Source organism: Mus caroli, unplaced genomic scaffold, assembly GCF_978045245.1.
Source record: "Mus caroli unplaced genomic scaffold, Mus_caroli_1 scaffold_3, whole genome shotgun sequence".
In the NCBI taxonomy this organism is placed as follows: Eukaryota; Metazoa; Chordata; class Mammalia; order Rodentia; family Muridae; genus Mus; species Mus caroli.
Genome location: NW_028227258.1, coordinates 30,776,800 through 30,796,618, shown reverse-complemented (window position 1 = coordinate 30,796,618; position 19,819 = coordinate 30,776,800). Strand labels below are relative to the sequence as shown.

General features: G+C 41.1%; 1 protein-coding gene across 1 annotated transcript in view; it reads right to left on the bottom strand.

Moving 5' to 3' along the window:
* Positions 1-19,819, bottom strand: part of Enpep (glutamyl aminopeptidase) — a 71,902-nt gene that overhangs the window by 14,156 nt on the left and 37,927 nt on the right. The window contains exons 11-17 of the mRNA XM_021157699.3: positions 16,221-16,300; positions 7,162-7,295; positions 6,981-7,036; positions 4,607-4,757; positions 3,752-3,825; positions 3,535-3,639; positions 3,279-3,449 (exon numbers count right to left, since the gene is read on the bottom strand). Of these exons, the coding sequence (XP_021013358.1) occupies positions 3,279-3,449; positions 3,535-3,639; positions 3,752-3,825; positions 4,607-4,757; positions 6,981-7,036; positions 7,162-7,295; positions 16,221-16,300 (771 nt within the window). The remainder of the gene's footprint in view (positions 1-3,278; positions 3,450-3,534; positions 3,640-3,751; positions 3,826-4,606; positions 4,758-6,980; positions 7,037-7,161; positions 7,296-16,220; positions 16,301-19,819) is intronic.

Genomic DNA, 19,819 nt, shown 5'->3' with positions numbered 1-19,819 from the left:
TTAACACTCCATATTCCATTCCCCACCCCCCATCCACCCTTTGTCTGCTCTACATCCCTCCTCCCCACCCCATCTCCACGTGGATTCCCCCACCCCCCACCCCACATGACCTCTAAACTCCCTGGGGCCTCCAGTTTCTTGAGGGATAGATGCATCATCTCTGAATGAAGCCAGACCTGGAAGTGTATGCGTGTTACGGACCTCATATCAGCGTATTTAACTGTTCTTAAAAAATAACCTCAGGGCTAGAGAGATGGCTCGGTGGTTAAGGGCACTGACTGCTCTTCCAAAGGTCCTGAGTTCAATTCCCAGCAACTACATGGTGGATATAACCATCTGTAATGGTATCTGATGCCCTCTGGTGTGTCTGAAGACAGCTACAGTGTACTCATATACATTAAATAAATAATTAAAAAAGAATAACCTCTAGTTTTGGTGAGTACTGAAATACAAACACCTAAATCTAATAATTTAAATTTAGCTAATATCAAATATTAAAATGGTTATTGAAAATTCAATTAATTTAAAACTTAAGTCATTTTAGAAATATCAAAACAAACTAAATTTGAACAACTGCTCTGATAAAGACTAATTATTGAATACAAGAACTTACTTAATTACTGAATTACTTATTTACTTAATTTTTAAAAAGTATATGTAAAGAAAAACTTAAGGTCTTATTCTATGGAACAAAACTTAAACTTTGCTTGCTAATATAAGCTATCTAGGTATAATTATAGTTTAATACAAATAAATCTAGGATAAATTAAAGAAAAACAAATAGATGTTTATCAATTGTTATGCTGTGGTGTTAACTAGAGTTGACCTTCTAAGTCTATATTGCTATTAGAATTATTTCTATCTGAAGTCACCACGTGTTTTGTTTACTGTGAAAAAGGCTCCTCAAAAATATCTACTGCTAATAATCAGATACATTTTAATAATCTTCTTGTCTCATTCAATGGCTTCCTGCATGTTGACTTAAACCATTCCTATTTTTAGGGGAAAGAAGAGTTAATAAATACATTTAAAAGATTACTGTTCAACTTGAGATGTGAGGTAGATGAGAGAAATAGCTCTTATCCAAAAAGAATGAAATGTATAGATTTTTCTGACATTTTATACTTTATCAAAGTTGAGCATACTTAATGCTGGAGTCTAGATGTAAAATGGCCCCAAAGGTCTATAGTTGAAAGCCTGGTCCTCAGCTGGTCATGTATCAAAAGTATCTGCACCATGATGGTGCCATCTTCATCAGTCGATTCATCCATTGTGATGAATGCGTAACTCAATAGGCTGTGAAGAGGTCCTGCTTAGGAGTAGATCACTTTGAGGGGCATATGTTGTCTCTGCTTCCTTCTCTGTTTCTCCCTGTTTCTTGGCTGACACGTGATGAACAGCCTTCCTTCTCCTGACTCCTCTACTGTGATGTTTTTGCCTTCTGTCAGGACTGAGAGTATTGGAATGTGAACTCAGATCTTTAAGCCATGAGTCAAAATTAATCTTTCCTCACTTTAAGTTGTTTTCTTGGGTGCTCTGGCACCGCAGTAGAGAAGGAAGACATTTGACCTGAGAAATTTATCATAAATGAGACAGAAGAAAACTCAAGTTTTAAGGTAAGCTCATATTCTGTGGGACATTCGAAAATGCCATGGTCTCCTTTCATTCTACAAGGAAAAGTACTGTAGATCAATATTTAATTGTGCAATGCCCAGCATGGATTGGGAGCAAAACAGGATGATGTACCTCATAGGCAAGATGAGGTGACGATATTAATTGGTTTCAGGAACACCCTTGTTGCTTTGGCTTGTCGGTTGTGTAGGTGAACCCTTGACTTATTTTCAGCCTCTAAAAAAGATATTCAGGGATACTGAAAAAGCCCTTGGGCAAACTAAAGCATTATACATCACAAGCACTTCATGATCAGAAGACATGCCTGTGACCACAGCATTCCTCTCTAGAAGACAGACAGTATTCTAGCAGGTAAAATGTGACTGGTTAAAACCCAGTAGACTTGGCCCAGGATCAACTTAGATCAATTCCTTGTGGAAGACCAGGAAGAAACAGAGCATCCCTCTCTCCATCACTACAAAAGGATGTGTGCCTCCTTTGTATAAAAGGAAAGTATGGGAGTGAGAAAACTCTCCGATACTTACTTTCATAGACTCCATAAACTAGGGTTTAACAATTTATTTAAAAAACAGACTTGCAGACAAAACCAGCCAGCATCTGTGGTTCCTCATTGTACTGACTTTTTAGTCCCAGTCAGATAGAAAGCTGAGGTGGCTACCCTTTTAGGCACTTGTAGATGTACGCATAAACCTGGTTTCGCGTGAAATACAGCACGTTTATCACATGCTCGGAGAAGCAAGGAGTTCCAGAGAACCCCTCACTTCACCCCAAACTTGCTGCCAAACCTCACTTGGTTATGGTCATCACTCAAGGTCTAAAATATATTGCTTCAAACTCACAAGTAGATTACAAAAATCATTAACCACTCAAACCACTTTCTACAGCAGATACGATAAGGGGGTACAACTTGTCTTTCTCAAGGAATGTCTTAGGAAACATTTTGACACACTAAGCCACCGAAATTCTAGAAACTATACTGATACCGTGGGCCCTGAAGGCAATTCGTTTTTCTTTGTTGTGCAATCTTCTCCTGCACCTGCATCCAGGTCTTGCTAAAGCATGCTAAGTAGTTACTAAATTCTTTAACGCATATAATTAGCACCATGCCGCCTAGCATAATGTTTTGACAAATGTCAAGATGGTCATGTTCTTTATTTAATCTAAACCAATTTTACTTTAGTTATTTAATCTTTTATTATTATGATTTTATGTGTACGTATCTGTGCACCACTTTAGAGCCTGGTGTTCATAGAAGCCAAAAGAGGCCATGAACTCCTGTGGTAGTTATGTAGGTGTGAGTCACCATGTGGGTGCTGGGAGTTGAACTGGGATCCTCTGGAAGAACAGCCAAGTGTTCCTAACAGCTGAGCCATCTCTCCAGTTCCTCAAATGTATTTTAAATTACACATTAAAACATGTCAGGCCTCGTGGAAAGCAGAAACAGGGAGATGGCCTTAAGGTTAACCTACAGGGCCATCCTGTGAGACCCTATCTGGAAAACAAACAAACAAAAAGAAAGAAATGAAAAAATAAATTACACAAAAGTATACATAGTAATGCTTAAAGGCTTGCCTGGTATGGACAAAGCATTGGTTGTATTTAATCCCCAGGACCACAAAGCAAACAGCAAACCGCGAACAGTTTACCTTGCCAAGAGTTTAACATCCTTCACTGAAGCTAACCCATAGAGCAGTTTTTCTTTCTCTTGGGCAAGCGATGTTTTCTGATACTGCTCTAGGGTATAGTTCCACGCTGCCTCATTGCCAGAATTCTGCATTCCATAGCGGTACACAAGCAGCCTGAGGTTTACCGGAATACTGCAAGAAGAAACAAAGGCATTTTCTGTATTTATTCACACTTTGTTTCAAATCTTCTCCACAGGCAAACAACACAAGTAGTCACCTTGTGCTCCCTTTCAGCCAGGACTCAAATAACTGGGAAGCGTTGCCCAAGGCTTCTCTGTCTCCCATCTTGCATGCGAATCCTAAGATAGAGGCCCGGAGTAACCTTCAAAAACAAACAAGCACAGAGCCAGGGCCTCAGCAAATGTTCGCTATGTCTTAAAACACAAATACACAAATGTTAAGTGAATATTAGTTTTTAAAAGGTAAGAAATAACTTTGTGATGTGGCTTCCGGTATCCTGCCATCCCAGCAAATCTGCAACGCGCTTCACTTGGCCTTGAAAGTACGTCTGAAAGAGAAGCACAGGACACCATGAGTAAGAACTTGCTACGTCTCTGAATCTCCTGTCAATAAAGAGCCCCCCTTGTAATCTTTCCCCTACTAGACCTGAGAGGTTTGGATCAGTGCTTAGAAAAAGAATTTGGGGGCTGGTGAGATGGCTCAGTGGGTAAGAGCACCCGACTGCTCTACAGAAGGTCCGAAGTTCAAATCCCAGCAACCACATGGTGGCTCACAACCACCCGTAATGAGATCTGATGCCCTCTTCTGGTGTGCCTGAAGACAGCTACAGTGTACTTACATATAATAAATAAATAAATCTTAAAAAAAAAGAAAGAAAGAAAAAGAATTTGTTTAAAATTGCAAGCAGCTTGCCAAAGTGCTATGGAAATGACAGAGAAAAGGTAAGTAGAGATGAAAAATAAAACAAAAATATCAATGTGGAGGTAATATAATTTTTTACTTTGCTGTATTTTGTTAAAATAAATTAAACTTAGCAGGTAAATCCATTTCAAAGCGTCTTCTAATTTATAATGTGTTAAATTTTTAAATAAAATAGTCTTATAGTCATTTTGATATTAAAATTGATACCTTTTGGAGACATACAGAAACACAAATACTAAATATTTTAAAGTGCAAAAGATCACACAACCCATCTGCAATGACCAGTCATGACCTCATCTCTTAATTTCATGTGGTGGATAGAGATTCCCCAAGAGGTCCTTCCCCTAGGAGCCACCCCAATCGACGAAACATTTACATTTGTGGTATACTAATAACATTAACGTCACCTCTATCATGGGGTACAGCTCTCTGTCATCTTCAAACATGCTAATGATGTAGCTTACAGATGAAATGACTCTCTCCCATGGTAGGAAATCCTCTTCTGATTGGAGATACATGGTCAAGTTCAGAGCTATTTTATAATTCAGAAGTTGAGCTCTGAGAGAGAAAATAAATAAGACAATTAATTGAAAACCAGACTTTCAACTGAAAGGACCAGTGTGGTGACCCTAGCATTTCATGCTCGTGAGAATTCCTCTGCTAAGTAATTAAAAAACTGTACTTCGGAGCTAGAGAGATGGCTTATTAGTTAAGTGCACTTTGTGTTCTTACAGGAGACCACAGTTCTCAACTCCCCCCCTCAGTGGCCTCAGAGCTGCTTAGAATTCTAGCTCTGGGGATCCAATGCCCAATTCTGACCTCTGTGTGTCCCCACACATATGTGAGTGTACCCACACAAACGCACACAAATAAAAATAATAAAATAAATACTAAAAAAGGAAAGAAAAGAAATTGCATTCATTGTTGAGACTCAACTGTTGAGACTCAACTGATACCACCATGATACCATGATACCATCCATAGTAGTCAATTCTACAAAAATTTATGGAAAAGTATTTTTTTTTAAGTTTAGTACAGGAGTACTTGAGAAAAAAATCGAATAGAAAAACAGCTTGTATTTTGAATGTTGATATCCAAGAAAATGCTAGTCTCATCTCTCTGTGGTGAAGAGTGGTGACTGAGGAAGACATGGATGCTCAAGTTCCTGAGCATAAATGGAGACTGAAGGCTCAGCCCTAAATCACACATCTCTACATCGCCCCGTAAGGTACAGGGAGCACTGCAGAAGAGCTTTGGAAGACACATCTTTGCTGTTAAAAATCTAAGGGGCATATATTTCGATCAAGTGACAGAATTTGATAGGAACTTGTACGAAAAATCATCTTTGAGGTTCCATGTACCTATCTTCTCCCTGATCCTTACAATAGTCTTCTGAAGTCATCTCCAATCTTCTATAAGGAGATTGACCCAGGCAGTGGTGAGGAAGGAGGCTTGCTCCAGCTTCTACAGAACCAGGATGTTAGTCAAGCTCAAAGCCCATGGAAGAAGGGCTAACCCTTGGAATTTAACCCTGGGAAGACTGATGGCATCTTTTGACTTCCCATAAGTTATCTAAGGAGTTCACGTGAAATGTTTCTCCTTGTTATCCTAGCCAACCAGCTATCTCTATGCTTGGCTAGTAGCTATTGGACAACATCTCTAACAGTCACACGTTCTCCTGAGTGGGGTTCAGATGCCCATCCTCATAAGAGTGTTTCTTGGGCAGTATGGATACTAATAAGCAATGACAATACAGTACTGTTGGAAAAGACACAGAGTGAAAAATTAATGCTTAGCCCAGGAAGAACCCAGAAGATGCTTCCAAAGGAATTAGCATCTATCTACTCTCATGTTAGCAGGGTGCAAAGCTTCTGAAAAACTTTGATACCAATAATCAGCTGAGTATGTAGCTCCTGCAGAGGATCAGAAACTTAATAAATAATTATTAGGGTCAGGGGACCTGAAAAAGTCGAGAAGCCATGGTCACTGTTCCTCTACTCCCTAATCTAGATTGCTTCTCTTTCTCTAAGTTCGGGTTACTCTCAGGTCATGAAGAAGAAAAAAAGTCAAATCTCTAAAATGGTGTCTGAATGCTAGCCAATGCTAGCTTACCATGGCTTGTTCTTGTCCTAATAACCTAGATAAGAACTGACAATTCTAGTTCAAAATATCTAGTAGTAAGTGTGGGCTCACAAAACTGAAATACACTATGCATTTGTTAAATCAAATTCTGAAGGTATATTTTAAAACTATGTCATTTATATTTCACTTGGTTTTTTTTGTTTTTTTGTGTTTTTTTTTTGAGGGGGATGGGCCTGCCACTGTACACACGTGGAGGTAAGAGGACAGTATATTGGAATTATGTCTCTCCTCCTGTCATGTGGGTCCTGGGCTAGAACTCAGGTCAGCAGACTTGGCAGAGGCCACCTTTATCCTTTGAGTCATCTTATCAGCTCAAGGTACACTCTGATCCCTTTCAAACATCACTAATGAAGTCAAAGACCCTGATCTGGAGTAACTCATACTCAGTTCTAACAGAGAAGGGGGTTGGGATGGGAAGGTATTCTATGAATAGTTAACATCAGTATTTGTCATTAGGCTCGTATGAATTTAAAAAGGAAATGAGCAAAAAAAACCCAAAAAACAAAAAACCAATAATGCTTAAAATACAGACATTTGGATGTTTTCAATTAAGAAGTCAAATGTGATTGTAATTAATTCTAAAGACATATGGGAAAACTCAGGGTGTTTTGAGTGACCCAATCTTAGTTTAAAACATACCTTGCCAAAGCAAAAGCATCATCAATAAAACTTGACCGGTCAGCATCGGAGAATCTCTGAAAGAAGAAACAGGGACGCCATGATTCTCAAAGCAAAGAGCATTGAGGAAAAAAATTAGTATTGCGAAAATGCTGTTCTTGCAACAAAATGACAATTGTTCATTAATCATGCTGTGCCTTACCGTGTGGTTTGAGGAGAGAGCCTCAGCTATCCAATCCCACGTCCCTCCTTCATAATTTACACGATAAAACCCAATGTGATCTGGGTTGATTTTGAGAAAAGCATCTCCGCTAAGATTAGCATTCAGAGAGATTCCTGTGGCAGTAAATAAACACTAATGAGAAACATGTTTGCATACACTGTAAACACGGAGCAATTAGACCCAGAGGGCAAAGGGAAAAAATAGGGAAGAAAAGCAATATTAGCTCACAGAGTCAAGTTTGATTTGGACCCAGAGCCTCTAAGCCTAATTCTTATTTAGTTGCCTGACTTTAGAATGTCACTGGGGTGAGCAGGATGAACAAGAAATACGTAATGTCAACAAGCAACCTTCTGTTTGTAGCTTACACTCCTCCCTGGCAGCAGCAGGCCACAGGAGCGCAATAACTTCAAGCTGGCCAGTCTTGCAGTGAAAATCAGTGGTGGACAAAGAAATCCGTGCCTCCTGGAAGTGATCCATCCATCCCCAAGTGTAAGGGATGAACAAAGTGAAGGCTTTTCACTGGGACAGCCCCAGGAAGGGCTGAGATGCCAGCATTTAAAGAACACCTTCTCAAAACCATCAAAGAAGCTGGACCTGCTGGCATACATTTACAATCCCAGCTACTTGGAAGGTGTGGCAGCTTATAGGCTTACCTGTGCTATAGTGAGTTCAAAGCCAGTCTGGATAACCTAGTGAGAGCTTGTCTCAAAATAAAACTAGAACAGCTCTGGAGATGTGAACCAGTGGTAGAGTGTTTGCCTAGCAGGACGGAGCCCCTGGGTCTAATTCCCAAAACAAAAGATATTAACATTGGAGGTAGTGGAAATAAGTACTGCTAAAAAGAACAATAATGTGAGCTTCACTACAATTTGAGGTGTTAAGGACATGCCACAATTGACTGGGAACTCAAATGCAATGTTCTTACTTGGCCATCCACTTCCTACTTGTGCTTTCAATTAGATTTGCCTTTGCAAGGCCGTCTACAGCCCAGTTTCAGCTGGATGAAATGGTGTTTCTTCATCAGTGGACTTAGCAAATTGACTGTCTTCCCAGAGTAACATCTAATACATGCATAGGGCTCAAGGATCAGGCTTTTAGAAACCCAATGCTAAAGGGAGAGGAACTTAAATTTTAGGTCAAATATACACCTTAAAAATAATACCTATGGCTCTCTCTTTTCAAGCCAAAGAAGATGCCCAAAGAAGGCCAAGGGGAAGAACTTGGCCCCAGCCCCCACCTTCGTGAAGAAACAGGAGACCAAAGAGGTAGTCAAACCTTTGTTTGAGAAAAGGCCCAAGAACTTCAGCATTGGGCAGGACATCCAGTCCAAAAGAGATCTAACACGCTTCATCAAGTGGTCCTGCTACATCAGGCTGCAGTGGCAAAGAGCCATCCTCTATAACCGGCTCAAAGCACCTCCTGCCATTAACCAGTTCACATAGGCACTGGAAGGCAGACAGCTACTCAGCTGCTTAAGCTTGCCCACAAGTACAGGCCAGAGACAGAACAGGAGAAGAAGCAAAGGCTACTGGCCCGTGCTCAGAAGAAAGCTACTGGCAAAGGGGATGTCCATCCTCCTAGCAGGGGGTCAATACCACCTTGGTGGAGAACAAGAAGGCTCAGCTGGTGGTGATTGCCCATGATGTAAACTCCATTGAGCAGGAGGTTTTCCTGCCTGCCCTGTACTGAAAGATGGTGATCCCCTACGGCAACATGGAGGGAAAGGCCAGGCTGGGGTGCCTGGTTCTACAGGAAGACATATACCTCTGTTGCTTTCACATAGGTTAACTTGGAAGACAATGGTGCTCTGGCTAAGCTGGTGGAAGCTATTAGGACCAATCACAATGACAAATACAGTGAGATCAGACACCACTAGGGAGGCAATGTCCTGAGTCCTAAGTCTGTAGCTTGAGTTACCAAGCTGGCAAAGGCAAAGGCTAGAGAACTTGCGACTAAACTGGGTTACAGTGTACACTGTTAAGTTCTCTGTACGTAAATATAATTACAAAATTATCTTCCAATAACTAATAGCAATAAACTGTGCTCTAACATCACAAGTATTCATCAGTATCACTTCTATACTTTCTCATTAATATATATTTTGCCTGCATGGAAAATAAATCATTCAAATAATAGTGTGGGAACTTACAATAAGTGAGAGTCTTCAAGGAGTTTAATATAGGAACCATGCAGGGAATAGGTCTGAGAGACAGCAGGCGAGGCTGGAAACGAAGCCCAGGGCTTTAGTGTTAATGATGCATGCCATGCCAAGGCATTCATCCTCTGGGAGGCAAAAACGCGGAGAAGATTGTCAAACAAGGAAATCACATGCTTAAGTCTGCTTTCCAGAAAACGGATTTTTGACAGTGCCATGGGAGAGATTGGGGGTTAGATTCTAAAAGGAAGAAGACCCGCTTGGAACCCAGCTGTAGTCACGTAGGACAAGAAAGCGTTTGAACTTGGACTGATGTGACCACATCAGTGGGAACAGAGCAGAGACATGTTAGAGGTAAACGCAGCATAGCCTGCCTCCTGCCCTGGGGGAGGGGCGAAGGCTCGCACCGTGGAAGGAGTGATGGTGTTGCCAGCACAGAACAGAAGGAGGCAAGTTTGGGAGGAAAGGTGATTTAAATTTTGGAAGCATTTGCAAAGTCTGGAAGATGTCCAGGACCCAGCAGTTTTTCATAATATAGAAGTCAAGTCTTCAACATGACAGTAAGTTTTCTTAGGGACCTTCAGGACAGGTACTTGACAAAATATAAACCCTCGCCTCGCTGGTGCAGTATTAATCTTCCTTTGTCATTTGGCCATGGGGAAGTTGTTGAAAGGAAGCTAATCTTTTGGCAACCTTGCTCTTTGAATGTTTGTATTGGGAGGAAAGTTTCTTGCTAAGGGTAAAGCCGTATGTTACTGAAGATAGAACGGGAACTTCTGAGTTGGACAGACCTGGGATAAAGTCCTTTCTGCGAGACTGGCAAGCTGTGTAACTCTGGCCAGATCACGTGACCTCCCTGTGTCCCAGTTTCCCAGGAGGAAAAACGGGGATTAAAAGTCCTTTTGGGCCTGTTGTGAAGATTGAGTAAGATAACGCAGATAACACGGGGTCACTTCATTTGGTGTTGTGTGACCAACAGATGCTAGCTATCCCCATTATTATGAAACAGGATAGGCTGCCAGTTCTAGAAATAGCCAAGCAAATATAAATATCGTTGAGAAGTTCCTGGCAATCCATCTAAATACTGCAGTAACTTATTGCGCTTTATGTGTACCCGGTTAAGCCTGTCTAACGTGACTGTGATTTTTCTCACTTTATAGATGAGGAAGCCGAGACCCCGGAAGTCAGTAGTTAAGGACTTGCTTCTTTGAGAACAGCTGACCACAGCCAACTCTAGGGTTGTTCCATAATGTAATGAAGCAAGTAGAACTGAACAACCCTTGTTGGCTTCTGGGCAGAAGAGTGGACATTCGCTTCTAGCTTGTTTTATGATTATAACACCAGCATGTGTTCTTTATGGGGTTCTTGAAAAGTACAGTATAAAGAATTCCAGGCAGGGTGGTGCATGCTGGTACTGTAATTCCAGCACTCGAGAGGCTGAGACAGGATAGCTGTAAATTCAAGGCTAACCTGTGCTACAGTATTGGCCCTGTTTTAAACAAAACCACCCCCCCCAATGTACACAATCATATAAAAAATTACTCATTAAGCTTAAATTTTAAATTTTCTTTGTATGTATACATATGAGAAGTTTCTACATGTGTGCACAAGCAGACATAAAACACTCAATGATACTCTACCTACTCTTTCTAAGATTAGTAATCTTTGGTCATTTGAAATTATACTACGAAATTTTATTTTACATATTTGAAAATGTATGTGCAACGACCACAAAGGACTCTCATAAATGATTATGTGCTGCAAATGTTGAAGAAATCATCCCTGGGTAGGGGCTCTTTCTAAGAAATTTCCCTCTCAGGGCTGGTGAGATGGTCCAGTGAGTAAAAGACTGGCTATACAGATGAAAAACTCATGCTGGGACCCCCAACACCCCAACATAGACACGCATCTGTAAGCCCAACACTAAGGGTAAGCAGAGATGAATTCCTCAGGGCTTGTGGCCAGCCAGTCTACCCAAAACACCCAAAACAGTGAGCTTCAGGATCAGAGAGAGATCTTGCCTCAAAAAAAATAATATGGAGAGCGCATGACCTCTGACGTCTATAGCCATATACGTGGTTGAATGTGTATGTGCCAGGGCACACACACATCTACAGTGTGCAGATAGATACACACACAATGAAAGAAAAATGTCTTCAACAAAATTGTGCTACATGCACAACCCTAGCTTTTCAAGAGACTGTTATCAGAGGATCATGAATCATGAGCTGAAGGCTAGCCTAGGCAACCTTGTAAGATCCCAGAATGATACAGGGGAGAATCGAAGAGAGATGGGGGAAGAAGGGAGAAGCGAGGAATTGAGTCATGATTGTGTAAGTTATACTTTCAGAGCTTCTCCCAGATGTCAGCGACTGATGCAGAGCATTTGCCTGCAAAGGAAGTTGGCTTCATTGGTTTGTTCTTTGTTTTTTTGTTTTTTTGTTTGTTTGTTTGTTTGTTTTTGAGACAAGATTATGATCCACAGCCCAGGCTGGTCTGGGACTTGCTATATAGCCTACGCTGGCCTTGAATGGATACCACTTCTCCCTCAACCCTCAGCTACAGTTTCAATACATAAGCCCACTCCTGTCAGGATGTCTTAGGCCAACTCTTTGACTCCACACAGGAAGTAGTGTTTTAGTCCCAGTCCTGGAGTAATGTCTACAGATACACCATGTTTAGACAAGATTGATAACTCCTTTGTCCTGTGACAACCTTCATTCCTCCTAAATGTTCGAAGGCAACAAATTGAAGCATATATATAGCATTCTATTAGATGTAGGTGAATCATTATATCAAAAATAGCAACTGATATCAAAGACAAAGAAAGCTGTACCATTACTATAACAGAGCACAAGATCTCGGAAGAGCAGACTAGGTAAACAATCCTCCACTGGGCGCATGCTTACCAAAGTCTTACCATGTGCCTAGCACTATTTATAATAGAAAGGGAATGAAAGATGCCAAGAGTATTTTACATTTTCAAGGACCTTATAATTTAGTTGAAAAAGAAAAGAGAGCAAATGAAGTTTCAATAGCAATGGTTAATTTTTCCAACCATTAATACTAGGAATCACAAGATTGACAAAGCTGCCAGCATCAGCTATGTAAGAAAAGTATTTGGAATGATTAGCCTAGAAGAAAATCCCAGTGACTGCAAATAGCAGCAGTAAAGATAGGAAAATATATATAATAAGCTCACTTTAACAGAGTTAAGACAATTTAAATGAAGGTGATTTGGGGTGGTGGTAGGGATGTAGGTTAGAATAGCCAGGAAACATTTTGTGTGAGATTTACTTCTTTTCTTAGAAACGACATATTTTTTTCCTACTGCTTAAAATATCACATACAATACTTGTGTAAATAAAAGATCCCGGAAGTCCTATTATTGGTGGGGGCATTTGTAACTGATGAATCATCAGGGTGTCCAGGAGCGGGGACGTGAGACAGGTAACTTGAGCTGCTCACCCATCCAGGATACTGGGGACACATTCGTCATCTGTGCCCTGAGCCCAAGATGTCCTCAGACAGGAAACAGGAACTCGTGGCACAGCCTAAAAATGGAGCAGGCACTTTGAAGTTGGAAGAGGTGTCTAATTTGTGTTTTGTTTTGTTTTTTTTCTGGTGATTCTGAAGTTTCAGCTGAAGGCAGGTTTGTTAGCTCCGTGAACACTGAGCCCACTTCATTCATTTATTCTCTCCTTCATATGATAAACAACCCCTCAGTGTCTGCCGAAGAAACAGTGCAGCAGCAACTACCAGAAAGGTGCTCATTTCCGCAAAAGAATATTCTTTGAGGGAGAAAGGCATAGATATGCCAATGGTGACACAAATGCTTTTAGACGTCCCTGAGAGGAAGAAGGGAGCAGGAAGCCTTCTCTCCTCTTGCTTTCACACTCTGCTCCCTGACTGAGCCACAGACCTCCCCATCCCACTACCCCATCCCCGTACTTGGTCAATCCTATTACCCTAAAACTCTAGTGAGCCTTTGAGCCTTGACCAAGGTGTTTTCTCCCATAGCAACCTTCCCTGGGCCCATTCATTTGCCCTGGCTCTTGTCTAGTGGGTGCCTTTTTACCACCTGCGTCATGGCAACAGCCTCTCATGGCAGAACCTGTGTATCCAAAGATCTGCCCTAGGCAGCAAGACTGCAGGATGGGAAAGGTTACTCTTCAGTCTTCTGCCTTCATTCCCAAACTGACCCCAAAACTACTTTTTAAAAATACCTTCCTGAGCTAAGAATGTAGCTCCTGGTGCTTGTCGAGCAAGCGTGACATCTTAAGACTCCTCCCCCCAGCATGGTATAAAGCCAGAGTACAGGCTCAGGCCCGAAATTCCAGCACTCTCAAGGTGCATCAGGAGAGTCAAGAGTTCAAGGTCATCCTTGACTACGTAACAAGTGGGAGGCTAAGCTGCCTTACGTGAGATTCTGTCTCAAAATAAAGCAAACCAAAAACTTGCCTCAAAGAATGAACTAATGAATTAAGGATTGAATATTCCAGAAATTCTTTCTAATAAATATATAACAAATACTAGAAGAATATTTGTTCTGAACTCTTGATATTTGTTTTCTGAGGCACTTGAGTGAGCTTCTACTATCTACAAAATTCTCTTATATGAAATGCTCACTCCATCAAAACACTGGGGAAAAAATAGTGTTAGAGTGGATGAATTATTCATGTTTTTAAATGGGTAAAGAGCAAATCAAGCGACTGCCAGGATAGTCTTCTGACCCTCAGCTGAACACAGTGACCAACGGTTTAGCTGAGGGTCAATATCCCAACATTCTTGTTCTGCTTTTTATTAGTGACAGGGGACATTTGTATTATTTCTCTTTCTGCCCTCTTCATTTTCTGTTGGCACATGGGCCTGTGAGTAGGAAAATGGCCAACAGACAGACCAAAAGACATTCAGCTTAGAGTTCAATCACAGCGTACACATGTGGTGTATTGAGACAAAAAGGCATCGATTTGGGATTTCTGGAAGGATCCAGAGTCATTGGCCACAATGTCATCACAATGATTAGCATAAACGATGAAGGGGGTGTGGTTTCCTAAGAAGGGGTGTGGTGTCCTATGGAGGAGGTGTGGTTTCCTGGTGTCCTATGAATATGTTTTCTGTCAGGAACAGCCCAGAGATGAGTTTTAACTTCATAATAGGAAGATGGGAGAGCTGACACTAGAACTGAACATGTAAGAGAGTTTATAATAAAAGCAAAAAAAAAAAGAAAAAAGAAATAGCAAAGATGAAAAACACCCAAGGCAGAAAAACTACTGCACAAACGATTCTAACAGTATTCTGTAGGATTTAAAAGATCCAAAAGAAGGACAGGTAAAGAAGAGAAGACATATCCATATGAAAATAGAATTATATATACATATATATGCATATATGTATACACATATATCTATTATCATTATGTAAGGGAAGGAAAGATTGATCCTTGCCGCAACATGAATGAACCCTGGAAAGTCTATGTTAATTGAAATGAGACAGTAGAAAACCACTGTTATACCAATTCACAAAACTGATCTCCAGAATAAGCTAAGTTCTCACTGGCATAAGTTCAGCAGTTGCTTGAGGCTTGGGTATGTGAAGGACAGATGATGCTAGCATGTAGCTATGAACTTATCCAAGAGGGTTGGATGATACACTTTATTTTAAATTTTGTATTTTGAGGCAGAGCTGCATACAAGCTTCCCTTGACTGCAGGCTGACCTTGAACTTACTAGGTAGCTGATAATGACCCTGAATTTGAGATCCTTTTGCGTCTAGTTCCTGAATGCTGGGATTATAGTTGCTCACCACTGCATCTCGTTATATGTGGTGCTGCTAACTGAACCCAGAGTTCTGTGCATGCTGGATAAGCATTGGACCAATTGAACTAAAACCCCAGCTCAGGTTATCCACATGAGATGGGCAATGTGAGGACAAATAACCAGGTAGAGGTAAAGGAATGTCAGATGCTTTGAGCTTCAAGAAACCCCAGAGAAAGCCTACAGAATACACTCTTCTTAGACCACATTCTCGTGGGACAGAAAGAAGAAATCCATTTTGTCTTAGATGAGAAGTGTTTTGCAACACAAAACACTTACGATGGTTAAAGCATAAAAAGCAAGATTCTCCATGACTTAATAAATGTGATACAAGATGTACTAAGATGGTCTCTGCTCTCAAGTGACTTGAATTCTAGCTAGAAGGGCAAAGTGCACAAATAAAATACCTAAAAAAAAAAAAAAAAAAAAAAAAAACCTGACCCAAACCAACAAACAAAAGAGGAAGATTCCCCTGAGATTGATGCTAAAATCTCTCTTACTTATTGTTTTCCCCCCAACAATCTGAAGGTTTGTAATAACACCTCCTCGGTTCTAAAGAACCCTAAATATTTTAAAATAAGGAGAAGAAAAGTCAATGGAGAGAGAAGAAGAAACACATCTGCAGCTGATTTTTCTAACTGGGAGAAAACATGTAAAAAGCAGGCCATTCATGTAATATTTTAAGAATTTCAATGTCTTCCTTCTTTGATATAAAGAACAGAAGAGAGAGGAGAAAAGGAAGAAAGGACGGAAGGGTGGGGGCAGGGAGGAAGCCAGGAAATGTCGGAACCTAATGGCTTGATTTCCCAGTGATTGACAGGTAAGTAAAATTCCTTTGGCTCTGGCAATTTTTTCCTGTCTGCCATGATAAATCACTAAAGGATCGTGTCAAGGTGAGGAAGTTCTCATCGTAGACAAAAGTTTAGACTTGTGGGTAAGTTAGCTGAGAGATGACTTTCAGCGGAAATTCACAAGTTTTGGCTGAACCGCTGCCTTGCTGTGTTTCTGTTTGTTTCCTGAAATGCATCAATTCATAGAAGAAATGAATGTGTTAAGTAAATACTTACCTCCTTCAGCTAACCTATTGTAGACGGTGATCCTCGAGTTGTCATTATCAGCCCACCTGACTGGAATATTCCATGTGTAACTAAAAATTTTAAGAAGGAAACACTCAATCATGAGAAGCTTAAGTATCAAAATCAACCGATGAACACATTTTTTTCTTATAAATGATTGGCAGTGCGTAGTACACAACTCATACAGTCTATAAAATGTACTTCAGGGACAAAGATAGGTCATGCCAGAGTTCTCAGTTTCTATAAATCCACAAAATTTACGTAAAATTAGATAAGGGAGAAGAAAATCCAATATTCAGTAAAAAAATGCTTTGAAATAAATATTTTTGCACAACACAACTTGTATAAATGTAGCATTTGGCATCATAATACGGAGAGCCTCTGCATTCAAGCCTATGTAGGTTCTAGCATGGTGTTTTTTGTTTTTTGGGTTTTTTTTATCAAATTATATTGAAATTCTGCCTTCCTTCCCACTAAGCATTACGCGTTCATCTCTAAAATTCGCTTAGTAACTAACTGCAGCCATGACATCAGTGCTGCAAGGGAAACTCACCCCCTAAGCTTATTTCAGTGGTCTCCTTTGCTATTTAGTATTTCAGCCACATCAGTGGAGGAGAAAGGGGTGCCGAATTCATTCTACTGTTTGTGTCAGTTTTGTGAAATCAGAGGGTTGATTCTAGGGCCCCCAGCACACCAAGGATGCCCTTTAGCAACGAGCTACGACTTAACTTTTTATTTTGAGACAAAGCCTTTTTAGACTTCCCAGGCTAGCTTTGAACTCATTCTGCAGCCCAGGCAAGTCTTGAACTTGCCACCCTCCTGTCTCGAGTAGAATAGCTACATAGTTCAGGAGACCAATGGCTCCCTTGGCTCTCCAGTGACTGTTGTGGATGCTTCAGGCTCACCCAATGCCACCTCCTTACATTTCTCTCCCCTCCCTGACTGGGTATGCTTTCCAAACTGACTACGTGGCAGATGCCCTCAGGCTGCTGGAGCCTGAAAGCCCAAAGATCCAGGAAACATATTTCTCTGAATGTGGCCCTTCTTCCTTCATGGTGGATGGGTGTGGTGACAACCTATCTTACCTAATCTGCCAAGTACATCTGAGCAGGCTCCAGAGCTTCCCTGTAGTTGGCAGCCAGCGAGTCTCTACAGATCCAGCTTCGTACAGCACCCCTGCAGCTGCCCCCACCCCCACCCCCACCCCCACCCCTGCTCCCTCCGCCTTCCTAAGAAGTCACTTTCACTTGCCATCTCCAGGTCTGTTTTTAGGGAGCTCTACAGCTTCTCAGAAGAGGAACAAAGCAGATTGTAACAAATCCCTTTCTATATTATTGCCGTGCTGCTAGTGCAGTGCTAACCGGAAGAACAGTCGGTCTTCCCCATCTTCCCTAGCGCCAGCCTGACCCAACACGGAACAGCTGGGGGCTTCATGATCTATGAGCACAGTCTTTATATAGGGTGTTCTCCTCCCTGGGACTCTACCACACTAAAGGCTGGTAGAAGATGCGTTACTGGAAACAGATATAAAACATGCTATCCTGGGATGTCTAAGAGTGTCTTAAGTCAAAATGAAGGAAGGCAGTGGCGCTACTACTCTCTTCTAATTTTAGAATCCTGATATTGTACCTAATCTCTGCTGAGTAAAGAGAAAGATTTGAGAACATAATATGTCCAAGAGCAGAAGCCAAGTAAATGAAGGCTGTTACATGTTATCTAAATTCAGCAGTATCAGGGATCGTCCCTGAAGGTGTAATTAATGTTCTGACTGTCTTACTGGCTCCATCCAGGCTAAATATGGCCAGTCTAATTTTTGCCACTGACCCTGACTTAATCTTCTAAGATGGCACACCTACTCCCAATCTTCTGTCTCTTAATGTGGAATGGGCACCCAAGGTCCTGATAGGAAGAAATCCCACACACAGAGATGAGACATTTGAAGAGATAGTGGAGACCACAATATGACTCACATAGGGTTCATCTGAATGAGAGAACTTTCTGCTCTATGCTTCTCCTAATCTTGGATTAAGCAAACAGAAAGACACACTCAGAAGAGGTCAGTCAGCCCCAGTGTAACTGAGAGCATCTTCGCCTACCACAAAAGAGCAACTCAGAAGAGGGGGAGCTAAGGAAAGGGCCCGTCCTGCCCTGCCCACAATGTGCTGCTTAGACATTCTTATTCACATATGCTAATTATACAAGAGAGCAGGATGCCCGAAAGTATTTATTGCTGTCTAATATTCTGATAAGGAGAAACAGGAGGAAAGCTCGTTTCTGTTTGGAAATCTCTTGCTTCTTTGTTCAGTTACTATTGATTTGTAACAAACTGTTCTCAGTGAGGAAGGAAGAGCCGATTTTCTGTTTCTTTTCCTGTGAGTATATAATTCTATTTTATAAATCCAACACAAATAAATCTACTTTATGATAATTTTAGAGGATAAAAATCATGCCTCTAGGAATCACAATAAGATGCATACAATATCTGGTTAAAAACTTAAGAAAAAGATTAAGTATCAATGCTACAACTGTACTCTCTTGCTGAATAAAATTTAAAAATTTTATGGTAACATGATGTGTTTGGTTCACTTGGTTGTAATTTTTTAAGAGAAGGGTCTATATAGACCAGAATGGATAAACAACGAGGTTTATTTCTGGTTTGTTTGTTTGTTTGTTTGTTACTCCAATCCCTCTAGCTCAAACAAAGCAAGAGCTGTCTTTGCTTAATAAATCAGTGGCTACCCATGACATGAGGAAACAATTGCTGGGAAACCTGCCTAGTGGAAGATTGTTTTGCAAGACAGAGGATGTTGTTGCCTTACTCATTGTAACATCCAATGCACATGTTGTCACTGGAGGGAACTTGGGAAAATACAAATGTCATCTGTCAGTTTTCTCCCTCGGGTCCCTTGATTTCTCACTGTCCTAGCCAACAACATCTCCACCCTCCATTGTGGCTTGCATCCCTGTCCCAGGCTTTCCCTCCCTTGCCTCCCTTGCCCACTTCCCCAGTCTTCCTATGCAGCCTTGTAGCTGGTCTGCCTGCATTCAAATGACGGTCCCATCACTTCCTCTCTGAGCAACCTTGAATGAGTTGCATAGCCGCTTTCTGCCTCGATCTTCACATTTCCCTCCCATAAAATAGATACAAAGATCCAAAGGGTGTCAACAGCTCTATCCACTTAATCGGTGCTTGGTGGTGCACTGTATATACACGTGACAGCTTTCGACCTGGAAGCTCTGCCTACAAGCTATAATCACTCCCTTTTCTCACTGTAAACAGTAAATCCTGGGGAAACAAAGTCTCCTGTACACTCCCCAGGCCCTGCTCCTAATGAACCGAGGCTCAGTCAATCAGTTCTCAAGTAGGACAGGAGAGAATAGTTACTGTAAAACTTCTCACTGGATGCTTGTTACCCAGGTGAGGAGTGACTTGGAAATTTACCATTGAAAAGGTCTAGTAGTATGCAAGTTGGCCAATCTGCTTTCTGAGACACACTGGTATCTACAAAGAAACCAGTTTAATAGTTATTAAAGCTTCCACAATACCTTCCTCATGTCCGGTAATTCTCCTCCTTCATGTTGTAGTAACT